Here is a 24,840-nt window from a genome sequence, read left to right as displayed (position 1 = left end):
ATAAAGAACGTAGTAGGAATTCTATGTGTCCAATTAAATGTGTCATATAGTTTTAATGTTACGGTTGAATATAATCACCAAAGCTGGTTTAAAGTTACGTTGACTGACATTGAATTAGTGCTCGTCTGTTTCTGCGCTCTTACATGTAAATCAGAAAAATACAGATTTATAAGATAAGCCATGGCGAAATAAAATAAGATAAAACTTTGCTCATATGCTCAAAATTACATAAACATAAGAATGTAAAACAGCAAGAATAAGAATATAAGAGCAGCAAAAAAAAAAAAGCAAAAAAAAAAAGCAAATACATCTTCATTTTTAAACGGGTTGCAATCACATAATTGTCTAATTATCTTGGAAAGGATTGTTTTTGCATAGCTTAGGCTATATCTGCTCATGAGTGATGCCCTTATAAAATATGAAGGCACGCGTGTCGTTATTACGTGTTACATTTGATGGCACCTTGAGTTAAGAGGATTTGGGAAAATCTGCTTTTTACAGATTGTGTATGCCACTGCATCCAATCTATTCTCAGTGTGTCAAACACCATATAGAGCATTAGTGGCGGCGCTGCCTGCAGCCTGCACGCTGACAATTACAAATAGTTCCCAAGAAAATAATCCCTTAGCCTTTGTGCCTCAGTTTATGACACAACCAGGTAGGTCAATGCAATCCTCTATTAGATTGACATACTCGTGTGTCTTGTTTTATGTTTTGTTGGGGGGAGGGGGGGGATTGCCGATCATAGTTCTGAAAAATTAAGGAAGTCAGATAGAGATCTAAACAGGACGATATAACAGACATCATATAATATACAAGATACCTTTAAAACAGCTAGAAAACCGCCCACTGGGCGTGGAGAGGCTACACGTACCGTCAGCATCCAGACCCAAGGTGGGACTCAGGGTGAGAGCCACGCTCACAGGTGGGCAGCCGGCTGACATGTGTGGATCACAGGCTACACGAGGTGCAGGTGGCCGCCTCTGGACGCAGTTTTGGGTCGACTTGATGTGAAAAGTGAGGTCGTTTGGGACACCAGTGCTCTGAGAGGTGAGTGGACCATCCTGACTTTTTATATTGCTGTGAGTCATATATGATGCATGCTGAAGGTGACATGCTTTGGTGAGGCTTCTGAGGGAAAAAAAAAAAGCTTCAGGCCCATGTTGGTAGGAGAGGAGCCACTGTGACAGACTATTACTCTGTGATCTCATCCTGCAGTATTGTGCCTGCCCTTGTCATATATAGCCTCATAAATGATGTCTACCTCTCTCAGATGTGACACAGATTTCTTCTTTTCAGTTACTAGAAATGTTAACATCACATGCACACACACACACACACACACACACATCGCCTGATGACGTCAACGGCAGAAGAAGCTTATCTATCACACAGTGCATCATTAAAGTAGTGCAGGAAGTGCCAGTGTTGTAATCCATCATGCCAACAGCTGCCTGTCACGATGAAGAAGAGGCAGCAGAACACAAACAGCCAGGCAGGTAAATCCACACGGAGCAGCCAACTATTCCGCTTTTAAACCCAACGAACTTGTGATAAAAATGTCATGTTGTGATCATACCAGTTCTTTTCACCTTCTGGCTGATCAACATGACATAGTTTTAATGTTATCCTGTCAAAGATGGATAGCTGGATGAATTCACTCTGCATTAAAACATATTCTGTCCACAGCCTGCGCTCACCAGGTTGTTCAGTTGTGTAAAATCGTATTAACGCTAATTATGATTGAATGAAGAGACGTTTGTCACCATCTATCATCGTCTGTGCCCAAGTAATTAGCTCCTGAGATAACCACGTTATTCTAATGTAATTACTGGACAGAAAGTGGATTTACTTGTTTGACATTGACCCCGAAACATAATTAGGATTTAAAATAGTCTCTGTCATATGGTCGTACGGTCATAGTCTACCGAACGATCTTAACATCATACTTGATTCTGTAAATAAAAGTTTAACACCTGGTGACATTGTTGTACGATGTTCCAGAAATGCTGATTAAAATCATCCAACTATCCGACGGAGACTGAGTGGATGGACAGCACCGGGCAATGAAATGAAGGAGAGCAGCTGATGGCGCTGTGGGTGGTGTGACACATGTAGTGAGAGTTATAATTCAGCGGGGACCAGCTGTCCACTGCACCCTGTTGGTCAATTCACTACTTAGGTCTTCTTGTTGTCTCATTCCCAGAGATTTGTTGGAAATATAGATGGAGCTAACGTTCATTTACCTAAACAAGCTGACCACTGAAAATATTGTGTCTGTGTAGGAAGAAACTAACAGTAACTCCTACTAAATTTACATTTACAAACATAAGGTATAAGCAATATGGTGTCATATCATCTGAAATGTATTAATCTGTGTTTAGGTGGGGCAATGACGGAAGAGCCATGATGCTGCGGCCGACCATGGCCAAACCCCGGAGACAAGCCTTACGGGGAGCTGGGTACCTGTCCCAGGCTCAGTCCTCCTCCTGCCTTTCCATGACAGAGGAACTTTTCCTAGACGCTGCAGAATATGGCAACATTGCCGAAGTGCGGCGGATGCTAGATGAGCTGCCGGACCTCAATGTCAACTGTGTGAACTACATGGGCCAGAATGCGTTGCAGCTGGCAGTTGCCAATGAGCATTTGGACGTGACAAAACTCCTGCTTCGGAAGAAAGACCTCGCTAGAATAGGAGATGCTTTGCTGTTGGCCATCAGTAAAGGCTACATCCGTATAGTGGAGGCCATACTGAGCCACGAGGCCTTCGCGGACGGTCAGAGGCTGACCAACAGTCCCAGTCAGGCCGAGACACACGATGACTTCTTCGCCTACGACGAGGATGGCACGCGTTTCTCTCACGACATCACCCCCATCATCCTGGCCTCCCAGTGCCACGAGTATGAAATAGTGCACATACTTCTCACAAAGGGGGCCCGTATAGAGCGGCCCCATGACTACTTCTGCCAGTGCCGGACCTGCAGCGAGCAGCAAAAGCACGACTCATTTAGCCACTCACAATCCCGTATCCATGCGTATAAAGGTCTGGCCAGTCCGGCGTATCTGTCACTTTCCAACGAGGACCCTGTGATGGCGGCTCTGGAGCTGGGCAATGAGCTTGCAGTTCTGGCCAACACCGAGAAGGAGTTCAAGGTAGAGTTTTTAGAGGTCCAGCGTGAAGGATTTAGCAGCAATGTAGAGCCAGACTTTGGTACGTCTGCTCCCTCTGTAGACAGGCTGATTCTAATGTAACAAAAACATGATTCTCATTTTCAGGTTGTTCTTTACTCATGAAAACACAACATTATATTCCATTCCAACCAATATTCTATTACATTCCTGCCCTCTAAAACCCCTAAATCCGGCACACTGGACCTTCAAGTTAAGTGTTCTTGGTTTTCATTCACCAAGATTTCAGGGACAACAGCTGTGCATCATGTTGAGTAAAAGATCACTATCTGCAGTTATGACCGGATTTATACAGTTTGTGTTATGAGTGATTCATAAAAGTATGGAGAACAATGTTACCTTTGTATGTTACAGAATGATTACCAGAAACTGTCCATGCAGTGTAAAGACTTCGTGGTGGGACTCCTGGATTTGTGTCGAAACACAGAGGAGGTGAAGGCCATCTTAAACGGAGACACCGAATCATGCCAAAGCTCCGAAACCTTCGGCAGACAGAACCTTATCAGGTTGAAACTTGCAATAAAATATGAAGTTAAAAAGGTAAGCATGCGAGAGGAGCACTTTAATTTCAAGGATTAGAGCTGATGTTCGTACTCAACCTCGGCTTCCCACTAATGATTCCTTCCACTTCCGCTCCTTCTCTCAGTTCGTGGCACATCCGAACTGCCAACAGCAGCTCCTCTCCATCTGGTACGAGAACTTGTATGGGCTACGTCAGCAAACCACGGCGGTTAAAATCCTGCTTGTCCTCGGTGTAGCTGTTGGGTTGCCTGTCCTGGCCTTTATGTACTGGATAGCACCATCGAGTAAGGTGAGTCGACAAAAGAGTTTACATTCACCCTGAGTTCAGTGTTGCACTGTGTCTGGCGCTGGATGTTTAAACAGGCCAATATTTGCTCAAACATAAAATTCAAAATCTTTATAAGGCAATAATATGTCATGGCTGTGGGTTTGTCAGCTTGTTGTGCAGTTCTTCCAAAGTCATCAAACTGGATTAATGCAGCTTTAAATGTCACTATACGGCCGAGTGGAATATCCAAATTTCACTGGCAGCAGTTTTATGATAAAGGTAAAACATAAACACATAAAACATTGTGGTACTGCAGAGATGCCCCAGAATACAAATTATTTTTGTAAATTATTAAAAGACTTAAGGAAATATACTTGTTTAGTACAAATCCCTGCAAAAATCATCATTATTTTTACATGTATTTGTCGTTTTTCTACAATAGATGTCAAAATAATCGCAATACGATTTGATACTCTGTCAGAGAAAATAATGTTAAACTATATTCTCATTCCCTGACTTGTTTCCAGCTAGGAAAACTTGTGTGTGGACCGTTCCTGAAGTTTGTGGCCCACGCAGCTTCCTTCATGATATTTCTTTGCCTGCTGGTCCTGAATGCAGCGGACCGGTTTGGGGGAACATCGCTGCTGCCCAACATGACCGTCCACGACCACCCCTCGCAGCTGTTTCGTATGAAAACCACCTCCTTCACCTGGATGGAGATCCTCATCATATCCTGGGTCATAGGTCAGTTTAAACACACAACCCCGAGTATTCTTCAAAATTCTCACACACGAAGCTGAACTAGCCGTCAACTTTTTTTTTTGTTATGTTGGTATATCTTTTATTTATGTTAATGTATTCCTCTCCCATCTTTCTGACACTCAGCCGCGTCTTCTTCTCATAGTATAAGTCAAGGTCCCACACTTTTCACAATTACATCATTTATGCAGGCGGATGCAGGGTCAAGGATATTGCAAGTCACTGAGGAGTTCCAAATCCCCGAACATCTATCATGCTAGGAAATGGCCCGCATAGATAATTATGTATTCTCAGCACATGTACCATAATAAATCAGACTTGTAATGACTTCCCAAAGACGGAAAAGTCAAGGTGACACTGTTACTTGGCTCTACAGGCGAGCCAGACGGCATTACGAAATCCTGTGTGATAAGACTATCAATGCAAGCCTTATTTATCATGTTTATACATGTTGAATAAAAGTAAATAAAAGTATAAAAGCCATAATAAAAGTCTAGCAGCCATTATTTCATTTGACATTTGTGAGAGAACCAGTGTGACTGACAAAAACACGTCTGATGTGTTTTCCTAACAGGGAAGATCTGGGAGGAATGTAAAGATATCTGGTCGCAGGACATCCGGGAATACATCTCCGAACCCTGGAACCTTCTTGACTTTAGCATTTTGTCCATTTTTATGACCTCTTTCATTGCCAGATTAATGGCTTTCTGGCATGCATACACTGCCCAGTGTTATGTTGACAAGCACTACACTGACCTGTCCAACATGACGTTGCCGTTTGAGATACAATATTTCCAGCTGGGTAAGTGGGCTGCTATTTAAAGAGCAACTAAACCCCCAAACCACTTTTTTCTGCTGAAAACCAATGTATTTGGGTATGAAGTAGTGTTGCTGAGTGATTCTGGTCCAACTCTTGACATTTTAGTCGAAGTATTTCAATTTGGCGTATTTTGTAGTAAAAATGTAAGTGTGACTGCCCTCTATGGGTTGAAACCCGGTTATTACGATCGAATTTTCCTATTGGCTGAGATGGAGGCAGATGACGTTTTGGAGGCAGCTTTCGTCACGGTCCACCACGGTTAGCTCCGCCCCCTCCTATAAAAACTAGCACCTGCTGATCTGGAATCTGTGGCGAGTAGGTTGGATTGAGAGAATTGTGAATAGAGAGGCATAGTGATTATTGAGTAGGTAGTGTAGTGTGGTGACGGTTAGGGGGGAGGGGGGAGGGGGGAATCGGAGAGTACTCCTGGAGCCCCGCCCATCATCAAGGCATTCTTTGAATTTCCAGCTTAGAGCACGTCATCCAAAACTGAGGGGTTTAGTTGCTCTTTAAAGATGATTTTCCTAGAAAAGGAAATCCATAAAAACAAAGAATTAATGTTACGCCTAGTTGCATTAAGCACTGGTTTCCAATTTAGGGTTCTGACCCCCACGAGGGGTTGCCAAGGCTTCACAGTAGGTCATGAGGTCGTCTCTGGTTTCAGCAGCGTAAACAAACATTTGTTTTTTAAATATACAGTTGGCCATTGTCTCAGGATTTCATTCATTTCGGTGAACTTCATAAAAAATTCTCCAAAATCTGCTCAAAATTCCAACTCCAAACCCCTTGTCTGGACTTACTGCAATAACTTTGTGGTGTAATTGTGCAGTTTATCAGATGTTCTCGACTGTTATTGTTACACAATGAAGATAATACTAACTGATCATTTAACATGTCACTGAGTCAGGAGTAATCAGCTTACTCAATGATAGAAACAGTTCCCTTAAGGACAAAGGCTGGTGCAAAGCTGTTTTTGATTTTATAGAATGGAATAGAATTGCTTTATTGATCCCAGACTGGGAAATTATTTTGTTACTTTACTTTCTGAATTTGATTTTCTGGGTAATTCATTATCAGCATGACCGCACAGTTGAGTTAGCTGTAGCAGTTGTATACACAGGCAGTGGTCTAAACGGAGTGAAAGTTTACTGACTGCCAACATAATGGTTTCCTTTCAGCTCGAGTCAACTGGATGCCGTCAGACCCGCAGCTTATTTCCGAAGGCCTCTACGCGATCGCGGTGGTGCTGAGTTTCTCTCGCATTGCATACATTCTGCCGGCCAACGAGAGCTTTGGGCCTTTGCAGATCTCCCTGGGAAGAACAGTAAAAGACATCTTCAAGTTCATGGTGATTTTCATCACAGTTTTTGTGGCTTTCATGGTGGGAATGTTCAACCTGTACTCGTACTACCTCGGAGCCAAGTACAACGATGCCTTTACAACGTGAGTGTCAAACGTCTGTGAACTGTTGCATTAACACAGACCGGAAGATGGTTAAATATTAGAGTAAGACATCAGTCGCTCTATGCTTGTTTGATTCCCGTCTCTCTGTTCCTCCAGGCTCGAGGAGAGTTTCAAAACGTTATTTTGGGCCATCTTTGGCTTGTCGGAAGTGAAATCAGTGGTCATCAACATCGACCACAAGTTCATTGAGAATATTGGCTATGTTCTGTACGGGGTGTACAACATCATCATGGTGATTGTCCTGCTGAATATGCTCATTGCCATGTTCAACAGCTCCTTCCAGGAAATTGAGGTACGTCTACATTGCTAAATTACTCTTCCTGTTTATGTCATGTAAAGCCTACTACAAATGATTATAACCAATTAGCTGTAAGGTCCCTTTTTTTCTTTTATTTAACATAATTTGGAAGTTGATTCATGTGATTAAATCTCTGAATATTCACCTGTTGCACATCAAATGTTTCCTCCCCCTCCTCACCGTTTCCTCTCCTGTTGGTGCAGGATGATTCTGACGTTGAGTGGAAATTTGCCAGAGCCAAACTGTGGCTGTCGTACTTTGAGTACGGCGGCACACTGCCAGTGCCCTTCAACCTCGTACCCAACCCCACATCTATAATTTCCTTCATGCTGGGGATAAGGCAATTTCTTTGGGATGTACCTCAAGGCAAAGGCAAGGGGAATCCAAATGATGAGATGGAGCTTAACAAGGTGAGAAAACAGCTGCTGACAAAAAAAAAATAGATATTTCAAGGGAAGGAAATTACCAAATTCATTCTCTTGAATTTAAAAAGCAAGGTTGACCTACATTCTAACTGGTCTACAGAGCCCTCTTGTGTCACATTTAGGAGTTGCAGGTGTAAGTGTGTTCCTCACAAGAATGTTTAAAGATAAGTATTAACCTTGCTTCATCTCTTTTTCTTGTCTTCAATCTTAGTTGAGGCAACAAGAGGACCTGAGCGTGGAAGAATCACTCGGTCCAACCCGCCACCAAGTAAAGCAGCTTTCAGTGCTGATCGACCTGTTAATAACGGATGTTTTTTTTTGGTTTTATACTCATAGACTTGTGACCATAAATAATGCAGTGCTAGTGACATAGTGGGACTGTAGCTCCTCATATCTGGAGGACACATCCATCCAAAATAAAAGTTCTGTCTTTCTCTCGTCAGCCTCATGCTGATGGAAAGTTGGGTGACGTTTCATTGTCCACAAAACTTTTCTGGAGCTTCACAGCAAAACAGAATTACAGCATTCTCTTAAACACCTGGAGTAGATGGGGACTTGTTTTTTAAACAACAAAAAAAAGCCTTGACTGGCATAATTCAAAGACTTGTACAGACCTCAAACTGATTTGAAAAGACATTATTTACACTTCTAATGAAGCTGCAAAGCTAAAAGCATAACTCAAAACCTGGTCCGAAGCTTCAGTGTCAATCAAACCATGATTATAATCAAACAAGCCGAATGAAATTAATCAGACAGCTGCTCTTCTTGCTCTTTTTTTCTATACACTTGTGATTTTTGAAGAACAAATAACTGATCAGTTCGGGACCCTAACCTTCTCATTCTTTATCACAGAAGATAATGAATCGCCTCATCAAAAGATACATCTTAAAAGCGCAGAGAGACAAAGACAACGATGAAGTGAATGAAGGTGAGCTCAGCAGGTCCCCTGGATACAGCGCTTTTCATGTCTGGATCACATAAATACCGAAACCTCGTTTGACGCCGTCTCCCTCACTGTCCCACAGGCGAACTGAAGGAGATCAAACAGGACATCTCCAGCCTGCGCTACGAGCTGCTGGAGAGGGGGAGCCGGGACATGGAGACGCTGGCAAAGCTCATCGGGCAACTGGGAGAAGTGATGAACACTCACCAGAGGGAAGAGCGGAAGAGTTAGCCGGCTGTACTTTCTCAAAGAACGTAGATATTAGAGATGTATTATCTGGACTTGCTTCACTCTCTGAGTCATCCAGGGATGCACTGACTAAACACACATTTTTAGACAAAAACTGAAGGATTTATATTCTGTATTTTGAATATAACAATATTGTTAACATCGTTTATTTTTTCCTGAGTGTAGATGTATCACTTTGGGAGTAGAAGTCATCAAATACTTCTTGTCCCTGTATGTGCACAGTTTACATGGATGCCCGCTGTTATGTATGGTAATATGCACCACTGACTGCTAACATACGATTTTCAGACTTTTGATGTTTTTAATCTGGAGTAAAAGCAGTTTAAGCTACATTTAAAAAAATGCATATATTTGAAGCAGCAGGTTGATAAGTCGGATGTAACATAAAGATACATGGTGCTTGTTGGTAATGACTGCCCTCTGAGCTGTCTGTTAATCTCAAATTGTGAGATAATCATTTTTTTTTTCCCCTGTAACCTTGGAATCATCCAGCGGGACTCCAGTTTAAAAAAAATGTTCATACAAGGCCATTAACTTGTTTTATGTTGTGTGTAATAAAAATGTTGATCACTTAAGCATAATGTTTAATGGATATAATTAAAGGATTATCTTCACCTCATGGACTTCAGCGGGTTTATGGGTTTTTTAAATGGTCACAGCAGATGCTGTTGTGCTCTTGCACGCATGCTGTGAAGCAAGACAAATGTCTGAGAGTAGTGTGACCTGTCATGTAGACACAGCTCAGCACCATCTAAAGTCAGGCCAGGCGAGTTTTGAGCTGTCAGGACCCCGAACGGAGCTGCTGTGAGGACTTTATCGTCGATTACACAAGAATTAAAAGCTTTTGGTTGCTGTGAACCATGAGCATCGCATTAAGAGATTGCAACTTTGTATCAAAGCCAGGCTATTACAACATTTGAAGAACACATCACGAAGATATGAGAGAAAAACACTTATCAAAGAACTATGTAGGCCACAGCCTGAGAATCCCCTCTGATATCGAGCAGATGACGCAGGAGAAGAAGGGGGCCAAGGCCTGTGTGTGCATCACAACCACAGGCATCAGCAACATCTTCGCTCAGCTGATTAGCTTGAATAGTAAACCATCTCTGTTATCTAATAAGGATAACCGAACATGGAGGAAGATTGGGATGCTGTAATGACTCCTTACGAAATATAGAGCACTGCCATCCAGACAAGACAAAGGTTATTACTCTCGGCCTGATCGGATGCAGTTCAAGTGCATTTGCACACAAACAAAGCAAAAACATTACGTCCGAATTGAGAAGCAGCCGTGGAAATAAATGCAAATGTGCAAAGATTTGAGAAACATGAAGACTTTTATTTTAACACCTTCAGCTTTACATAATAATCCGACTGACTTGCACACTGTAAAAAGTAAATTATTTAATTTAGTGGAATCATCTTTTATAATTAACTTAGCATACATTTACAAGTTTTATATGTTTCGAGTTGGTTAAACTTAAAGTTTATAGCTTTTTATTTTCAGACAACTTCAACCGACATTATAAGTTTGTTAAATTTGAAGTCTTTTGACCTTAAATTATGAGTTGGATGAATGTAATGCACATGTACATGATTAGCAAATGAGAGACTTCCCAGCATGCATTGTTTGAGAGGTAAAACTGTCATGATATCTTTCTTTTCTTATCGTTTGAAGAAAACACATGTTATGGGAACTTGCTGCAAAACTGACACGCTGAAGCGTATTATTATATCCTGTCCTTACTTTATCAGTCTTTATCACTTTTTATCAAATCATTGTGAGTTGGTTGATATAACGTCCGGAGCAACTGCTGATGTTTCTTGTGTGAAACGAAGAATTGACCCTTCAAAGTGCTTTTTGAATGTAAGGAAATCAGATTGAATTGTAGTGATTGTCAGTGTCACTGAGCAGTCGTTGATTCAACTTCATATCTTAAATTAACTGAAGATGAATTTTTCAAGTTCAGTTCGCTTCCAATTGTGTTAAAAGAAGATTTGAAACAAACTCTTCTACCTAAATTAAGCTAACTGAAATATTCACAGCAGCAGCTGAACTTAGATGTTTAATTTGAAACAGCCTAATTACAGTGCACAGCTCATGTAATTATGAACTTAATGGCAGGTTTGTGGTGTTATTGTCTCATCTCCTATGAGCACCTCCTTTCCAATATTTTCCTATTTGGCCAAAAAAAAGAAAATGTCACCATGTTGTAACTACCTGATTCGTGAGCAGCAGGGAGGAGACTAATGACCCTTGAAATTGAAGTGATCCGTCGTCCGGTCTTCTCATTGGCTGGCCCATTAGCTATAGATGCGCTGCTGTGAGGGAAGTGTTACTCCATACGTCTGTCACCCTCTGGAGGCTTGGCTTTTCAGCTCATGAGGAAAGCTTTTGGAAAACTGTGTTAAAGAAAAAAAGAAAATCTATTCAACTTAGAAAGATGACAGGACCACCCGAACAAGGAAATACAGTAGAAGGTTGATTAACTTCAATATGCAAGGTTCAGTTTGTAAATGCGCACCGTTTAATGCCTCATCATTACACTTAAAGTAAGTTTTCTTCTCTGAGCAGCTGTTCAAGTTTATGGAATAGACTCTTGTGTGAAAGAAAGGAGAAGTCACAGCCTCCCTGGACGAGGAGGAGGACCACCAGCACCACCAGCACCACAGGAGAGCCTCTGAGCTACAGCTGATCACAGCGCGTCCAGCCCCCCCCCCCGGGAGCACTCCACTCTCTGCTGTGCGCGTCGCGGTTCAGGAGATGGAAAGTGAAATAAACGAGAGGATGAGCGCCATCAGTACTTCGATCGCTGATTCCACCGATACAAGAGTGAGCGACTTGATCGAAGCTGGGTACGGTAATACCAAATTATCCAGCGGCTCGCCGTCTCTTACTTGCGCGTCCTCTATCGTGCGTAATTTCGGAAACACTGGCACACTGATCCACGGTCTGAATTCAAGCGGCGACGGCGCAGTTTTCAGAGACTGTGACATACTCGACGGTTCACTCGTTGCCAAGCACTTTTACGCGCGCGGTGAATATCTGAAGTGCGACAGTGTGCCTTGGGTAGATTTTGTAAACGTCCAGGAGACGAATGTGGCCCCATCCGAAAGTTTACCAGGCGCAAGTTTAAACCTCTCCGCGGCAAACGGAGCGTGTAAGTTCATCAAAGATGAGAAGGAGCCCTCTGTGATTATGGAAACACCTTGTCCCAGCTTTGATCCGTCATCGGAGATACCTGCTCTTGACACCTGTTGTCAGACCAACAACAGGAAGCAGCAGCTGGGGCTGAGCGACAGTGAGTCGAATGGCTTCACGCCGGCCGCTCTCGGCCCTCGGCCGGGGCTGGAGGGATCTCCAAACTTTCTGATCGACCTGAACCAACCAGAGAGAGAGCAGCTGCCGGCGCTGAGCCAGGTGAGGACAGACTCCAGGTGTGGTTTGTCCGGGAAGGCTGTCACCAGCTTTGATGCAAACAGGCACACGGCCCCGCAGCTGACGATGTACAAGAGCGAGGTTCCCCGTTGGCAGATGCAGACGTCTCCGGCCGAGCCTCAGTACTGGGTCCAGTCCGCAGGGCTGACGGAGGAGCCGTTCACACACAGCGGCTATGATGGGATCCAGAGCCAGCTCCTGTCTCAGAGGAATCCATCACCCTTCTCTGCATTCCTCGGGTAACAGTTAATAACCACAACATTCAGAAGTCACTGTCAAGATGAAATATAAAGTTTAATCATGACGTAAACGTGTGCTTCTCTGTGTGACAGTTGGCGTTTAAAGATGGAAAGTAGACAGCAGCACACACACACACGTATGATCAGATAGAAATTAAAGATACGTGTTTGAACAAAGTATTTTCCATCACTGAACAACTAACAGTCTGCGTCACTCAGGATGTTTCTGAGTCTGAGAAAGTGGAACAAACAAACTGTCAGATAATGACTCAAGCTTTTTTTCATTGAAAACCAGAGACCATTTGGTCTGGTTTTGGTTTTTGGCAGTTCAGATCATCAGGAAGTTCCATAAAAAAAGCACCTGCGCAACCATTTACCATTGCTTTCCTCTTCACTTGTACATCTTGACATAAAATCAGGGTCCTTCGCTGGCAAACACAGGAATTAGCATCTTGAATAAAGCTTTAAAAGCCCACCACTCATGTCAGAGTTTAATTAAAACAGTAATCAGCTCTTGCCTTTCCTCACAACATAATTAAACTCACATGTTGTACCTCTTAATGTTTCCTACTCCATGTTCCCTTTTCACCATTATGTGAGAAGTGGAATGAAGTTTCAAAAATGACAGTTTTCAGCTTTAAGACTGAACGATTCTGTCAGATTTTAAAACGCATTTAGTTCAATCGGTGTTTCTTTTTTTTTTTTTTTCTTTATCCAGTGTGCCACCTCAAAGAATGTGCATGATCTGTGGTGACGAGGCATCCGGTTGCCACTACGGAGTGTTAACCTGCGGGAGCTGTAAGGTCTTTTTTAAAAGAGCAGTCGAAGGTGAGTTGAGAGCGTCTCTGATCTGCTTCAGGTGCTTATTCGCAGAATCAACCTACAAGTTCTTGTTTTTAATTCGATTTATTACTTGGCAAATATTGTCCAAGTCAAATACATTTTGTATCGGGGCTGCTGTGAAAGGGAAAAAGCTGAGCCATCAGTTATTACAGACAGTTTAATGGCCTCTTTCAGGCTTTCAGGCCCTCTTCAGTTTAATTCCCCCAACTTAAATCTACCCTGGGTCACTGTGTCTTTTCTCTGTTGCCTGTGTTCTGTTGGTGCATGTTCACTGTTCTTGTACATACACATATGATACTTGAGAACAATCCCTACTATGCTACATCATTTAATTTTCCTATGCATAATAATGGGTATTGTTCAGAACGTCACGACTAAAAGATGAGAGATGAAATGAGGGGCTGCAGGCTGTAAAGGGGGAGCTGCCTTGTTAAATTCGACTGACCTTCTATGGTAGTCGTTAAAGGTCATTAGCAACAGTATCACATTGACCAGTGTTCACCGTGTTCCTTCATCTTGAGCGTTTTTTTCTCGTTATCTTGTTATGCGCGATATGTAAGAGCCACTATGTCTCACTTTGGCCGTGTCACTCTGTCCTCACAGCCTTGCCTCTATCTAATTTTCCTTCTTTAGACGCCTCCTCAGAGCGCTGCCTTAGTGTCTAGGAGAGACCATGTTGATAGTCAAGAGCCCCTCATCATGTTTCTCCTCATTATGTGCCCTCTCCTCCTTCTTACGTGTTTCAGAATCAAGCGCTGTTCAAATTGTGTGCATTGTCTGTCACCCCCTTTCGCTCAACAGGCCACCATAGTTATCTCTGCGCTGGGCGTAATGACTGCATTGTGGACAAAATCCGAAGGAAAAATTGCCCTGCGTGTCGTCTCCGAAAGTGCTATCAAGCTGGAATGATGCTCGGAGGTACAATGTGGGTTGGGTTTTCTTTTTGTGCGGGACTGTGGCCGTGTGGCACCAAGTCACAATGTGAAGTCATGATTGGCGTCAACGAGTGTTAAGAGTGCCAAGATCAGTAGAACGAATTCGATTGAACTGGATCCTTTTGTAGGCAGAGATATTAAACTCTTTTTTCAAATGCAGGTTTGAGCAATTCTGCAACTCAAAGTGTGAATTTGCTAAGTACAGAAAGAAAGATACTGACGCTCCGTGTGTGTGTGTGTGTGTTATGAGCACAAATTGTGCTCCTTGTCATCAAATCTAACCCGGCCTTGTATTCATGTCGCAGGCAGGAAGCTGAAGCGTTTTGGGGCATTGAAAGCCTTGGGTATGGCCCCGTCCCTGATGTTCCAGTCTCACTTGGCCATGTCCAGCGACAATCAGGCCTTGAACTCCATGTCTTGCATACCAGGCATCCGCGAGGTGCAGTTCTCCCAGCAGATCATCAATATCCTGGAAAACATTGAACCGGAGGTCGTGTACTCGGGTTTTGACAACAGCCAGCCAGAGGTTGCCCATCTCCTGCTCAACAGTCTCAACAGGCTGTGCGAGAAACAGCTGCTGTGGATCGTCAAGTGGTCCAAGTCTCTGCCAGGTAACGGCTCTCTGCAGCTCAGGGTCACCACAGTTGTCGCCATGGGGACCTCCTGTCAGGCCTCGCTGAAGGTCTCAGCCTTAAAAAACACTGACTGAGAGGAGAGGTCTTGTAATGACACGAATACTGGATATGAGAGAAGTTACTGCAAGTTGTGTGAAATAATTTGACTGTCACAGGAAATGTTGAAACAAGAGGATTATGGGTGCGATGGTATATTATTGCACACGTGTTAGGACACAAGTTGCATCCACTGTAAAAAAAACAAAAATACAAAAGCGCAAAAGCTGACAAATTCAATGTTCTCTAACGTGGGATTTTTTTTCTTTTTCTTTCAAGGGTTTCGCAATCTTCACATCACTGACCAGATGACCCTCATCCAGTACTCGTGGATGAACCTGATGGTGTTCTCTCTTGGGTGGCGCTCCTTTCAGAACGTCAACAGTGAATATTTATACTTTGCACCCGATCTGGTCCTGAGTCAGTAAGTAACCGCCATCACACAGAAATTACACTTCACAAAGCAAAAAAAAAAAAGTCACGTTCAGAGACATTAACCGTTTTATCTTTTGTTTGTTTTTCTTGTGTCTGTCAGGGAGCAAATGAGGAGATCTCCGATTTACGACCTCTGCCTGGCGATCCAGTTCATCCCCCAGGAGTTTGCGAACCTTCAAGTAACCCGCGAGGAGTTTCTCTGCATGAAAGCCATAATTCTCCTCAACACAGGTAAGAGACAGCCGACTTTCTGAACCGGACCTGTGACTCAACTTTTACCTTACGTTGACCTTTTTTTGTTTTTGCATTTACTGCTCGAGGTGCAGTATACAGTGTTGCAAACAGAGACGTGAAGCTTCGATGACCATTTACTGCAGAGCCGCACAATAAAGGGAGTGCTGTACGGGGTGACTGGACCTTGAAAAAGATTTATGTAGCGGCTGCTATCAAGTCCTGGTTTTACACTTGACTTGAAATCATTATTTTTTAATAGCAGCATGTTTCTTCTAAAACCCCCATTGTTGACTGGAACTCCTGTTACAGTTCCTTAGTGCTTTACTACATTTAAAGGTGCAGTGTGGAGGTTTTAGAGGGCTACGGGAGGCCTATGCTGCCAGAGGTGATATATTAGTCGTGATTTTGTTTTCATCAGTACCGAAACTGAGAGTTATGCTTTCATTAGATTGGAATAAGTCTTTATTATCTACAGAAGGAAGTGGCTCTTCTCAACTTTACAGTTTTTCTCAGACTGCATTGATCAGATTTCTGTTGACAATATGAGTCATTTTGCGGGGGTTGTGACACATTGCCCATCGTTTTACAGCCGCTTCTTATGGAAAAAAGTTTTTTTTTTTTTTTAGGCCGCTGCGTCAGATGAGGTGGTTATTACTTGGTTTAGTCACTTTGTCATATTGGCTTCTAAGCATGGTGCTCTTCCTGGAGGTTTGTTTCCATGGAGTCTGCCATGTTTCTACAATTACCCTAAATGGAGAAATGATTGTTTGAAATGTTTTTTTTTTTTCCCTGTCTGCTCTCAGTGCCTCTTGAAGGACTCAAAAGTCAGGGGGCATTTGAAGAGATGAGACAAAGCTACATCCGGGAGCTGACCAAGGCTATCCACGGCAGGGAGAAGGGCTTGGTGGCGAGCTCGCAGCGGTTCTACCACCTCACCAAACTGATGGACGCCATGCATGAGGTCAGTGCGGCGATAATTCATGTCTTAAATCTGGGGGTGGATTTAATGAGAACCAAGACGAACATGAATGTCTCCTCTCTCGCAGATAGTGAAGAAGGTCAACCTGTTCTGTCTGACCACCTTCATCCAGGCAGACGCCATGAAAGTGGAGTTTCCAGAGATGATGTCAGAGGTCATCGCCTCCCAGCTTCCGAAGGTCCTGGCCGGCATGGTGAGGCCGCTTTTGTTCCACACCAAGTGACGACTCCAGCACAGACGCCACAATCTCTGCGGAGACGTCCTGTGACTGGACTCCTGACGTGTCGATTACTGGATTTTTTCACAGCCTTTCGCTTTTGTAGTCATTATTTCTTTGGCAAATTGCATCTAATGGTGTTAAGCTCTTCTACTTCATGAGGTGAAACATGTTCCTTAAAGTATGTTTTTTAGTACATGAATATTAATAATTCAGAGGCATCAATCAATAAAGCTCAATAAAAGGTATTGGGAACCACTAGAGATACTGATATTTTTTTTAACTGAAGCTGCAACAGAGGAAAAGCACATACAAAAACTGTGAAAACAGTGTTTCTCATCGACACTTTATTCTTAATAGAAGAAAAATGTAGGAGCAACTGACAGCACCCACTCAAACTAATGATTAAATTATTTTAGGGTGACTGCGGAGTGACTCACTGCACCGACTTCAGGGAGGAGAAGATAACGATCTCTGAAATATTTGTGGAAAAACAAACAAAACAAATGACTTACTGTGAGCTTATGCTGATTAGAAATAACTCAAAAGGCACACATCTCTCGCCGGGGATGAACAACGCCCTAAATTTGTTTTCTTTTAATAAAACCTTTAACTTTTAAAAGTCTGAACCTTGATCTGCATCTAAATACACACAGCTGCAGGTGATAATGGGATGCATGTAACAGAAAGAGTGCAGTAGTTCATTAAAAAATAGAAAATAATTAACAATGTTGAGAAATCCTTTAAAATATGTGGCTCAACATGCAGAAATGACAAACAAGTTGGACCACCGCTGTCATAAATCACACTGTTTTTATTTTAAGACATGTTTATGCACTGTCAAGATACAGTAGATGATTGCAAGGAAACAAGCTCGCCATATTTAAAAAAAAAAAAAAAAAAAAGAAGGATGCTAATGTTACATATTCAGGATGTGAGTATCATTTCCGCGATATGCCCCTGCATATTTCGGACTGTAAGGGAGTATTATCCCAAGGCCACGTTGCATTCTTAAAAATGTAAATGGAAAAAGAACATGGTGATCTTGGCAATAACTCAAACACCTTCACAAATACATTTTCGGGGCAGCAGAGAAAGTTTTAACCTTGGAGTAATTTCTCATTTTTGTAATAACTGAGGAGTGAACAGGCTGTTGGTTAGTTTCTTTCTTTTATCTGTTTTTTTTTTTTTTTTTTTGAGAAAATGTATCACTGAAGCTACCTTTTGAGATAACTATTGACTTTGTACTATTGAAATGTTTATTACTGTGACAGTAACAGAAAATTAAATATTAAAAAAAAGCATCTATAACATAATAATATTCTGATACATGTCTATTACTAGTACACCAGTGTACCAGTGACTACAGTACCACAACAGGTATTGAAGGTGGAGGCTCCACCTCATGAACATAGCATTCATAGCATTATAAAAAAAACCCACATCTTTACATACAGCATATATCTGAAGCGATAATTTATAGTAATAAACAGTTTACGAGTAGCAAATATTTTTTGGATTAGCGACTTCAGAAGAACTCATGAGCGTTAAAGTACCGTACAGTACCGTGTAGCGATCCAGAAAGTGCACTGCAGCAGTGAGTTTCAGTGGATGAACAATGATCACAGGCCATAAACATGAAAGTTAAGGTGCAAACCCATTACGCTTTCTCTACTAGATCCTTATAGATTAGACTAGTTGCCTTATTTCAAAATCACAGTTTTTTTTTTCCTCGATTAACAGCTAATAAAAAAAAGGTTTATGAAACTACAGTTTTCCATCAGCAACTGTTGTGTTGATATAATAGGGAGATATATTTCTGAGAGGAAGTCTTTGTTAAATGGGATGTGATTGTTTTGTGATTCTGTTGGTTAATACTGGGATTAAAAAAAAAACATCAGTGCAGTCGATGGGTAATATATTTACACCTAACAATAATATCATAATTATTTCTTCCTAACATAAAAAATCTCGGATTCTCAAAACAAACCAAAGGAGGTAAAACATTTTTTTTTTTTAGCCTCTGTACTTCTGGGTCTGGTCAAGCAATTACTGCTGCAGAAATGTCAGTCACCCGCAACAACAGGAACAACTCAGTCAACCACATGGTGCATTATTATTATTATTTTTTTTCCATGGATACCATGAAAAAGATGCCATGTTTACCAGTTTGTTAGAGGAAGACGACATAATTCTCAGGGATTAAACCCGTTCTTCCTTCGAACGTTGCCTGGAGCCAGCCCGGCTCAACAGAGGGGTAGACTAGAGGACAAAAAAAGGAAAGAGAAAAGATCATTTAATTGAAGACAGGGAGAGAAACAGACTCTTGATCTCCTGCAGACCTCCCGTAAAACTTCATCAAGCATCAGGAAAAAGCCGCTAATATAAAAGGATTCAAGTTGAATTTCAGAGAAATAAAGGTCAGGGCGATATCAATCAGCAAGTTTGTTTATTTTCCCAACATAAATTATATTTCGTTCCCCCCTGCTCATCCATGCCCCCGCTGCAGGGGCAGTTTGAGAACCACTGATCAAGTGTAACCTGATTATAATCACCGAGCCTGTATTTGGTCACAGTTCTTCTCAGACTCAGTGAGTCGAAGAAAAAAAAAGGGGGCCGGAGTCAGTCCCTACAGAGGATTTTAGCAGGCTTGAAACAGGATGCCTCGCCTTACATCAGTTTAAACCACAAAAACAAGAAGATGAGTCGTTGCTGAGATGCATCAAAATTACGGGGGAACAGCTTTCAAAATGATCAGCCACAACCATCTGGCACAGTTATGCTGAATAAGGCTGCAGAGAGAAAAAACCCTGTTAACGTAGAGAGCAATAAAAGCGCCCTGCCTGCTGGTAAGTGGTAGGGAGCGTTTGTTGACGTTTTTTGCTTTTGGCTGCTGCCTCTGCTGGCTCTGTTAACAGGGAACAGGCCCTGGTGCCGTCAATCTCTAGGTTACAGTGACCTGTCAGCGCTGGTCGAGGGCCAAGTCGTCTCTTCATGGAAAAGGCAAGAGGCAATAAAATATCCTGGGTCTGTTTAGCAGTGGATAAGGGGGTTTCATGCTAGGAGCAACATTATTTTATGCCTCCGCAAAACACGGGGAATTAGCCAAGTGTGGCTGTGTGCTGCCAGGACACACCAGACTGTCTGTGTACACTACCCGATGTCCTATCATCCTACGCAAGGAGGCATGTGTGATGTTGGGAGCACTTCTGCAGCAAAGTAACCGTCTGAAATGTTCGCCTCACCGTTTGAGAAGTGCGCCCCCTGGGGGAAGCTGAGCTCGTGGCTGTGCTCCGCCTCACACGAATACATCGCCTTGGCATCCCTACAAAGACAACAAAAACAGGCAATGTCATGGCAGTTTTTTTTTTTTTAATGGGATCAGAGTGGGATTAATCAGGGGAATCTGTGGTAGACGGTGTCGCGTTTGTACGGCACCTTCCAACAGGAACAGACTGGGGCGAGGAGGCATTTTCAAAAAGCAGCGCCCTGGCAGCGACCCTGAAACAACATGAAAACAGAAGTGTGCACTTGACTTGATCGTACGAGGACAAAATAAACAGCTGGAAAACAGACGTGTTTGACAAATGATGTAATCCTCAAGTAAGTAAAATACAAGTACAATCTGTTTTGATATATAATTGTCTAAAAGACGTCTAAAGATAAACTGTAGGTCACAACTAAACCAAAAGCAGGTCTGTCCACTTTCTCTCGGCCCCGCCAGCGTTCCTCATTGTTTCAAATGAGGTGAAAGGCGTGACAACACAACACAGGAGGTTTCCTTCCTCCGGGTGGACTCAGCCTCAGCACAGTGCAGAACTGAATTAAACTATATAACAAGGCTGCACTTGACCCCGCACGCAACAACCTCTGAGTCAAGGGGACAGCAGAGCCTAGGGCAAGCTGGGAGGGTGCTGTACAGGGAAACTACACAGAGACTGTGTGACTGGCCTTCTCAGACATGACAAGTCAAACAATCTGTTTGTCCCGAGAGAACGAGCGCAGACTGCTGCTGCTGGGTCACATCAACCCCAGAGCAGGCAGAACGTAATTAAAGCCAGCTCTCCCACCAGAGAGGGAAAGACATAAATCTCCAGCACATACTCATCTGATCTCAGAGACCTCGCAATGCTCACTGCTCGTACGCAGACGAGGCTGATGACTCAGAGGGGAGAGACAAAGAGACGCAGGAAGACGGAAAGAAATGTTGTTGACTTGTAGTTATTCCGTGGGGGTACATTTAACTGCACACACACATGCGCAGGGATGAGGGGACAGGACCAAATGTTACGCCCGTGATTAATTAATCTGCCAGTTGTTGGCTTTGAATAATCAATGAATACCTGTTGTCAAAAAAAAGTCTTTACATCTTCCCAGAGCATTTTTGCCGGTTAGAAAACCGCTATTATTTAATTATCAGAATTGGCGTTAAAGGTACATTTTGTAAAATATAGCCAGTATAATAATCATAATAATAATAATAATAATAAAAATAATAATATTATATAATGCATATTAACAGAGTAACTCATAACTGCTCCTTTTGCGAGTTATCTTTGGCTGTAGCTAGCTGCTGTACACTAATTATCTCAGTTAGCCACTGAGCTAGTGGCTCTTTCAGCTGACTAGACTCTGCCTGGACCTGGACGGGTGGACTAAACCAGGCTCATCTGCCTCCCAGTGAACCCCAGCGAGACACCGGGCTTCGGCAGGACGGCAGGTTATAATGAGCAAAATGATGAGCCTTTAAAAAGCCCCTTACACTGAGCCTGGTCTTTGGTAGCCGTTGGTAGCTGATGTGTTCATCCTGCGGCGGATCACTTGTTTCGGCGGAAGGTCGGGGTGCTCAGCAGGCTTTAAACTCTCTTTGGGCTCCAGTGTTGACAGACTTTGGACAGATCCAGCGCAGCTCCTGCGGCCTTGAGGGGAGACAAACAAATAATAACTCCTGTCTCCACGAGGTGACGACAAGACGAGAAAGTTTGATGCTAAAACAGCTCAAACTCTGGCACAAACTAATTCGGGAAGTGAGCCAAGAAAATAACGTTTGAACGCTGCTGTTTATATAACGCTTATGTCAACTGTGTGCTGAATGTCTCTGAAAAGGAGCGAGAGTCCGGGAGGAATAAGTTATGACAATAACACCATCCAGTTTATGAATCCCGTCACGAAAATGACACTTTCACGAGGTTTCTTTCCACTTCATTACTGCAAGGGAAACAAAATCAATGATCTGATGACAGACAAGCCTAAACTGGATTACTTGATGATTATGCTACCTTGCGATATATGCAGTGATTTCAGAGAGGGAGCGGGCGAGCGGGGCAGCAGTGCTGGCCTGAGGTCCAGGCGGCAGTGGGGGGCTTTTTTGGGGGCAGGAGACAGCCAGGGCGCCGTGCTGACTGAGGACAGGCTGAGAGCATCCTCTGAGTCTCCATCTGTACGCCCCGCATCCTCCCTGGAGCTGGACTCTGGACTGCTGATGCATACGGTGCTCCTGGGGCCATTTGAGAGCTGGGACGGCGTACGGCGGAGATCCAGGAGCGACTTGTCCTTGACTGGAGCAGAGGAAGCCATTTTGGAGGAGGTATTCTGCTCAGAGGAGTGGGAGGACAGAGACTCCATGCTGCCCATGGGGGTGCTGCCTGGACTGCTGCTAAAAGTGTCACCTATGCAGGGACCAGAGAAGAGGCACACACGGCCCTCATTAAAACCTGCTGAATGAGGAGGTAATTATGGTTATTAACAGCCTGAAAAAAAGCAGATAACACTCATTTGGAAGGGTTACTCAGGCTTTAAAAAACAGCCAATATGAGGTGACTCTCACAGAAATGTGGTGAAACAGCGTGTGCAGGTGTCTGATTGATATTAAAGGCCACCAACGGGTTTTTGGGACATTGTGGTGTGACGGCCCGCGGTGGCAATCACTGCTTCGGTACTCACTTTCCGCATCGGCCAGGCAAAGTGTTGGGGTGTAGAGGCTGCGGGGCTTCCGGGGCCCCGTGGACAGACAGATGGCCCGACTCCTGCGAGAGCCGGGCCGACTCTGGGGTTGGGGCAGAGGAACGTTGGGATCCGGAGGCTGGTGAAAGATCTGCAGGTCGAGAGAGGAGCGCTGATCACTCAACACAAATTACACAATCTGTGTATTTCTTAACCAATACAGACCGGTATTTAAACTGTGTTTTTGAAGTTGGTTATAAATAATATTTTAAGACACTCACTACCCAGTTTAGGCTTGCCTGTCTGGTCAGATAGTTAAGTTTATCTCTCATGTAAACCACTTAGTCAGAAACATACAGTGGTTTCTTGAGATTTAAGATCCCCGAAGAAGATCAGAGGACTGGAAGCCATGACAGATTTTTTGACAATTACTTGTTTATTTTGGTTCTTATGACTGGACAGTCTTCAGATGTAACAAAACTTAAATCACACGGGGGAGAACATCGAAACAGCAATGCTCTTAACCATGTTAGTCACAATATTATCAATCTGTTTGGTCAAAGTCGTGCATCCAACACAATGCTACGGAGCTTAATCAGAGGTGTCAGAGGAGGTTTCCGGAAAATACAATATTTCAAAACATATGGTATATAAATAATGCAATATGAAGTTACATATAAAATGATAGAAGACACTAAAATACTGTCTTCATGAAGTGTCAAGCTCATTTTTGCACATCATTTTGGCCACAAATCTGTTTTTTGCTTGTGTGGAACGATGGATAAAAAATATTTGTGAAAGTAAGAATTAAACGGGTTCAGTGATGAAGGTAAAATTACAGGCATAATGTACGTCCAACGCCAGATGATAGATTACCTTAATGAAGTTCTCAATGAGAATTTCCACCACAATGTTCTGGAACTTGATGTTCATCATGGCGGCCACAGTTTCCTCTTGTGACCTCATCAGCGTCGGCCCGAAGATGACGCCCAGGTTGGAAACCGTCATCAGGTTCGACTGGCTTTGTGCGGAAACTCTGCACGTGGAAGAGACGTGTGAGATGCTGTTCTCTGCCGATACACCCATAATGGAAACTCTTAACCGCGTGTTGACAGTTTTGTTATCTATCAAACTCTGACAGTTTAAGAGACACCTGTAAATACATTAAAGCGTCCCGGCGCCGCGAGGACAAATTTAATCAGTCTCAGCAATTTCTATCTCCTCTCACAGAGCTTTTCCCTTTTTTCAAGGCTCATTACTGGAACACGTACGTGACGAGGTGCTTTATTAGTAGCTCCAGCATTTCCTTGTTCCTGTCTGGCAGCTTGTGAACCAGAGCGTGGACGGCACACACCCTGTAGTTCTGGTCATCGGACTCTGAGGAAGGGCAAATGGATGCAAGATGATCAAGAGGCTCATGTACTTGAACAGAAAAACGGCAAAGCTGCCAATTATTGACACTATATCCAGAGGTGTAGAGATAAGCAAATGATTAACACATATATTAGAGCATATTAAACCAATTTAACTTCTCACTTTGACATAATATGAGAGCTACGCGGTACACATAGCACGAGTGTATTTTCAGAGATGGAAGCCATTTAATTGGTTCAATCTTTGCTCATTTCAGATCCCTGCTGCAGTGTACATAATGCTAAATCTGAAAATATGAGATTTGGAAACATGTCTACATATATATACATACTCATATACTCATCTTTGATTAAAAACATTCATACGGTAAACATGGGATTCATCCGCGGTGTCTGTTTTTTTAATTTGACAAAGCTCTGCTAACTTTAAAGTCGCCCTCTCATGTTTGATAATAAAATGAAATGGAGCGGTTGGTAAAATATCTATTATATTAAAATTGGTTAGTAACTTTTCACAACTTACTGACAGCCATGATAAGATCTTTGTGGAGCTTGAAGGTCATTAGAGGCTCAGAGAGACATCTGGTGAATA

General features: G+C 43.0%; 3 protein-coding genes across 7 annotated transcripts in view; 2 read left to right on the top strand and 1 right to left on the bottom strand.

Annotated features, from left to right (window-relative positions):
• The first annotated feature begins 572 nt into the window (after window positions 1–572).
• trpc6b (transient receptor potential cation channel, subfamily C, member 6b) lies at window positions 573–9,560 on the top strand. The gene is made up of 12 exons (XM_030399350.1): window positions 573–1,050; window positions 2,385–3,153; window positions 3,544–3,729; window positions 3,836–4,000; window positions 4,507–4,723; window positions 5,313–5,540; window positions 6,737–7,001; window positions 7,119–7,314; window positions 7,524–7,730; window positions 7,957–8,013; window positions 8,598–8,673; window positions 8,771–9,560. Exons 2-12 carry the CDS (start codon window positions 2,407–2,409, stop codon window positions 8,917–8,919), a joined length of 2,493 nt encoding a protein of 830 aa, XP_030255210.1. The 5' UTR covers window positions 573–1,050; window positions 2,385–2,406; the 3' UTR covers window positions 8,920–9,560.
• Window positions 9,561–11,229: 1,669 nt separating this feature from the next.
• Window positions 11,230–18,033, top strand: pgr (progesterone receptor). Of its 2 annotated transcripts, none has more exons than XM_030403685.1 (8): window positions 11,230–12,618; window positions 13,337–13,446; window positions 14,263–14,379; window positions 14,702–15,007; window positions 15,347–15,491; window positions 15,603–15,733; window positions 16,540–16,697; window positions 16,783–18,033. In XM_030403685.1, exons 1-8 carry the CDS (start codon window positions 11,705–11,707, stop codon window positions 16,936–16,938), a joined length of 2,037 nt encoding a protein of 678 aa, XP_030259545.1. In that variant the 5' UTR covers window positions 11,230–11,704; the 3' UTR covers window positions 16,939–18,033. The 2 variants fall into 2 exon arrangements, with proteins under 2 accessions (XP_030259545.1, XP_030259551.1); XM_030403691.1 differs by having other exon boundaries at window positions 11,298–12,618; window positions 16,828–18,033.
• A 657-nt stretch (window positions 18,034–18,690) lies between these two features.
• The window catches only part of arhgap42b (Rho GTPase activating protein 42b), a 70,459-nt gene continuing 64,309 nt past the window's right edge, over window positions 18,691–24,840 (bottom strand). For 2 of the 4 annotated variants that reach the window (XM_030403653.1, XM_030403666.1), the window contains 9 exons: window positions 24,772–24,830; window positions 24,147–24,252; window positions 23,752–23,911; window positions 22,876–23,026; window positions 22,212–22,613; window positions 21,695–21,851; window positions 20,371–20,433; window positions 20,178–20,257; window positions 18,691–19,194 (listed from right to left, as the gene is read on the bottom strand). In XM_030403653.1, the coding sequence (XP_030259513.1) occupies window positions 19,106–19,194; window positions 20,178–20,257; window positions 20,371–20,433; window positions 21,695–21,851; window positions 22,212–22,613; window positions 22,876–23,026; window positions 23,752–23,911; window positions 24,147–24,252; window positions 24,772–24,830 (1,267 nt within the window). In that variant the 3' untranslated portion in view covers window positions 18,691–19,105. The remainder of the gene's footprint in view (window positions 19,195–20,177; window positions 20,258–20,370; window positions 20,434–21,694; window positions 21,852–22,211; window positions 22,614–22,875; window positions 23,027–23,751; window positions 23,912–24,146; window positions 24,253–24,771; window positions 24,831–24,840) is intronic. The other 2 variants (XM_030403658.1, XM_030403673.1) reach the window with 1 other exon arrangement.

This window comes from Sparus aurata, chromosome 2 (genome assembly GCF_900880675.1).
Source record: "Sparus aurata chromosome 2, fSpaAur1.1, whole genome shotgun sequence".
In the NCBI taxonomy this organism is placed as follows: Eukaryota; Metazoa; Chordata; class Actinopteri; order Spariformes; family Sparidae; genus Sparus; species Sparus aurata.
The sequence above is the reverse complement of the archived record's forward strand: the minus strand, read 5'-3'. Positions and strand labels throughout refer to the sequence as shown.

What these genes read in the sequence shown, in the direction of transcription:
- trpc6b (XM_030399350.1), top strand. Translation starts at nt 2,407, where the DNA reads ATGATGCTGCGGCCGACCATGGCCAAACCCCGGAGACAAGCCTTACGG. An exon ending in TACAACGATGCCTTTACAAC is followed by an intron (nt 7,002 to 7,118) that starts GTGAGTGTCAAA and finishes CTGTTCCTCCAG; the next exon opens with GCTCGAGGAGAGTTTCAAAA. An exon ending in TCGGTCCAACCCGCCACCAA is followed by an intron (nt 8,014 to 8,597) that starts GTAAAGCAGCTT and finishes TCTTTATCACAG; the next exon opens with AAGATAATGAATCGCCTCAT.
- pgr (XM_030403685.1), top strand. Translation starts at nt 11,705, where the DNA reads ATGGAAAGTGAAATAAACGAGAGGATGAGCGCCATCAGTACTTCGATC. An exon ending in CCCTTCTCTGCATTCCTCGG is followed by an intron (nt 12,619 to 13,336) that starts GTAACAGTTAAT and finishes TTCTTTATCCAG; the next exon opens with TGTGCCACCTCAAAGAATGT. An exon ending in CATAATTCTCCTCAACACAG is followed by an intron (nt 15,734 to 16,539) that starts GTAAGAGACAGC and finishes GTCTGCTCTCAG; the next exon opens with TGCCTCTTGAAGGACTCAAA.